This window comes from Oxyura jamaicensis, chromosome 2, assembly GCF_011077185.1.
Source record: "Oxyura jamaicensis isolate SHBP4307 breed ruddy duck chromosome 2, BPBGC_Ojam_1.0, whole genome shotgun sequence".
Lineage (NCBI taxonomy): Eukaryota > Metazoa > Chordata > Aves > Anseriformes > Anatidae > Oxyura > Oxyura jamaicensis.
The window spans coordinates 118,160,852-118,164,414 of record NC_048894.1 but is presented as its reverse complement, the minus strand read 5'-3'; the positions used below and the strand labels follow the sequence as shown (position 1 = coordinate 118,164,414).

Genomic DNA, 3,563 nt, shown 5'->3' with positions numbered 1-3,563 from the left:
AAGAAAGAAAGAAAGAAAGAAAGAAAGAAAGAAAGAAAGAAAGAAAGGAAAGAGAAAAAGAAAGAAAAAAGAGCAGAAGTGGGCTGATATATTTCTCAGTGTCTTCTGGCTTCTTTAACAGAGGAGATCAGCAGTTCTCTTTGGCCTTGAAGCCCATAGAAAACAGTCACATATCACCAGTCTTTATAGCTTTTCCAGAGAATTACATTCTCTTAATATTTTTCCCATTTGATATTTTCTTCTGAAATGATTTGATCTCACTAAGTGCACGATGACCCATTTTTATCTTGAACCACTGATTCTGTGCAATAGTCACTACTTTATTTTGAATACAGTTTGCCTGAATGATAGCAGCTATGTCTACAAGACCTATCAATGTTGGACAATATTGTCTAACAGTTGTACCATTGTCATTCTGTTAATGTCAAGAGAATTCTATTTAAAAAAAAACATTGCACTAAACGATTATACTGACTCTCTATTCCTGTATAGAAGCTCAGGACTGTTTAAATAATAACTTGATATGATGGGCTATTTTCTGCTTCACTTGAAGAGAACAGAGAGCATCAAAGATGTGGATAAACTTTGAGGCCGCAAAAGTGCCACCCTGTAGCTAACAATTTCTATGTTAATGGCTGTGACTTGAGTCGGATTTGGAAAACGTGTGTGATGACTCAGATCACAGATTTCTGGTAAATAATATCTTATGCAGCAAAAGAAAGTATGACATCAAACTTGCTATAAGGAACTTGATGTCAGATGACATTATATACCTTAATATGCCTTGATTTCTTGCCTTACATGTATAGGCTAGTTGTTCTAAAGAGATGTATTTGCCAGTGATTTAGGGGTAATGTGAGATTCCATTAATTTTAGAGGGGTAAGATACCCTGGCCACAGCTATTCTGATTGTAGGGAGGAAGGGAGTGGGGTAAAATGATCACTTCCAACTTGTTTGGAACTAGAAAGTGTCTTGTAATGGAAGGGATCATTTCATGATTACACTGACTTTGGGGCAGTCTGCCCTGGAAAAAAAAAAAAAAAAAAACTGTAATATACTCAAAGGATAAGGCTAGTGAGTATATGATCTAAAATACTGCACGTACATGGCAAAAGTTCCTTTGTGGGGTTTCTTATTGCCACTTCTCTCCATGTATCACCTTCATCCTTGTCTTCTGCAAGCCAGCACTCTATGGGTAGACAAATCTCTTCTTGAGAAATAGGGACTAGTCTTTCAAGTCTGATTTCCTCCAGGTACCAACTGGGATCATTTCCAGTGTTATCATGGCCAATGCGGATTTTATATAGCTGCCCAAGATCCCCGAGATTAATCTGTAATTACAAAAAAATAAAATAAAATAATAACATAAAATGTTATATTTTAACAATCCTTCTTACACTGGGCATGCAAGTTAAGTGTGCAGCTAACATGTAACCCAGGCTTCTGTTCTTCAGAAAATGAAGCCTTCATGAATCCCAGAGCAATCAAGTAAAAGCATATGAAGTAGTTTGCAAGAGTAATTTAATTGACTCAAGTACTGTATTATTTAAAGTGACTAAAGGGCTCAAACAATTCAGTTGCTTTTTAGATCTCTTGACAGCATCCAGTTTGTAGTGTGGTAATGTAAACCTCTATTTCTAGACAAATACTTTAATGAACAGAAGTACCTTCAGTCATTGCTGCATGCAGTAATACATTTTGCAGTCCATAGAGTTACCATCAGCACAGCTCCATTAACTATTCCTACCACTTATCAGTATGCTGTGGCCCACTTTTCTCTTTGTCTTCTATTTTTATGTGCATTGGTGTCAGGGTTAACTGTTTATGTAAGTGCTGATGCCACACTGCAGCAAATTTAAACAATAAAACATGAGTACATCCCATTGAATACTGCAACCCTGAAATAAGAGCTACTTTGTTTTGGACTGCAGAACTTTTTTGAGCAATGCTGATAGCAGGAACCTAAGCACAAAAGCAGGGTTAAGCACTTTCATTCTCAGTGATGTGTTTGAAAGCTGATGGTACAGGGAAAATATTCACAGAGGGGGTGGGAAGTAATTTTTTATGTTACCATTATACCAATTTGTTACTGTTTAGCAATAAAAACATAATAATAAATAAAGAAAAGAAAAGAAATAGACAAGCAGATAACAAACAGGAACGTTGCCCCAGCTGTCAGAATGACTGAAAATGATGAACTAGGATTTGGGTCTCCATTGGGACTGTTATAGAAGGTAATATTCATGTCTGACCCAGAACAAGAGTTTTCCCTTCAATGTTTTTTGCAAAGTAACACACTAAGTAACACACTGCACACTAATGATCTTCATGGGACAGCTCTGTGAAGCTGGGGAACACAGGCAAAATAGACACATACCCTTTTCACTCTTTTGTTAAATTATTTTCCTAGGCAATTACACAGGCTAGTGTAACTCTCACATTTCGTGACCATCGTGATGGTCCTCATGACCACCATGAAAAGAATCTTGCAGCCTTAGTTGATCACCATTTCCTTGCTTCCCTGAGACAAGTCTGGTGCAGTGTGGGCTCAGAAGATGATATCATGGCACATGCTAATGGTATAAATTCTGAATAGTCACACTTACAGCCAAGTAGCAGGTTTTCCTATATTAAAACAGTATGTTAAAGTACGAGGTGCTAACTGAACATATAACTATTGTAATAAAATCATGCACATTAAAAATATTCTGCTAATACTCACAGCAAAATTACAACAGCAGATAAAAACTCTCTGAAACTAATCACAACTGTAGCCAAGATGTAGGCTAATTGCCATAATAACACTCACACAATCACAAAGCAGAGACCTTTGCAGTGGGCAAGTGACTGCTAAGGTTGCCTTGCAAACAAATATAAAAGTATATTTGAACCCCCCTCCCCCCTTAACTGCCAACTGAATGGAGTATAACATTGACCAAAGGTGGTATTCCCTTGAGATTGAGGCACTGGCTGCTATTTGTGGTGCAGACGTTTTAAAGGGCAATATAGTAAACAAACAAACATTGAAACCTTGCAACCTCATGTCCATGATTAAATTAGCCCTTCTTGAAGGAAGAGTGTCAGAGGCATCCTTGCATACATTTTTTATTACCAGGACACTGAGTCAGGATCAGGAAACTTTGTTGAAAAGCTTCTTTTGTCTTCTGAAGTATCTAATCAGTCATTTGAATAACTGAGAGGTTATTGATAAAAAAAATCCCACACATATATAATGGATAGCATACAAGTGGGCTGAAAAGTGGGCTCCTTGATCTATTTAGCATATCATGCTAATATGCTGCTTTTTTTTTTTTTTTCTTTTTCCCAGAAGGAAATCTGAGATGGGAGATAAATTTCCAGGTGAATTTGCAGAGTTTCAACATCGTTGGTGATATTTAGCAGACTGCTGGTACAATTAGAAAGAAAAGCTCACAAAAAAAAATAAGCAGAGATATGTTAACTGAACAAGGAACAAAAAAAAATAAGCAGAGATATGTTAACTGAACAAGGAACAAAAAGAAAGAAAGAAAGAAAGAAAGAAAGAAAGAAAGAAAGAAAGAAA

At 36.6% G+C, this 3,563-nt stretch overlaps 1 protein-coding gene across 7 annotated transcripts in view; it reads right to left on the bottom strand.

Moving 5' to 3' along the window:
• RP1 (RP1 axonemal microtubule associated) overlaps window positions 1-3,563 on the bottom strand; it is a 217,760-nt gene that overhangs the window by 112,058 nt on the left and 102,139 nt on the right. For all 7 annotated transcript variants that reach the window (XR_004748453.1, XM_035318571.1, XM_035318573.1 and 4 more), the window contains exon 26: window positions 1,107-1,332. Coding sequence is in view for 6 of the 7 variants with exons in the window: in XM_035318571.1 (XP_035174462.1) it covers window positions 1,107-1,332 (226 nt within the window). In the remaining variant the exon portion in view is untranslated. The remainder of the gene's footprint in view (window positions 1-1,106; window positions 1,333-3,563) is intronic.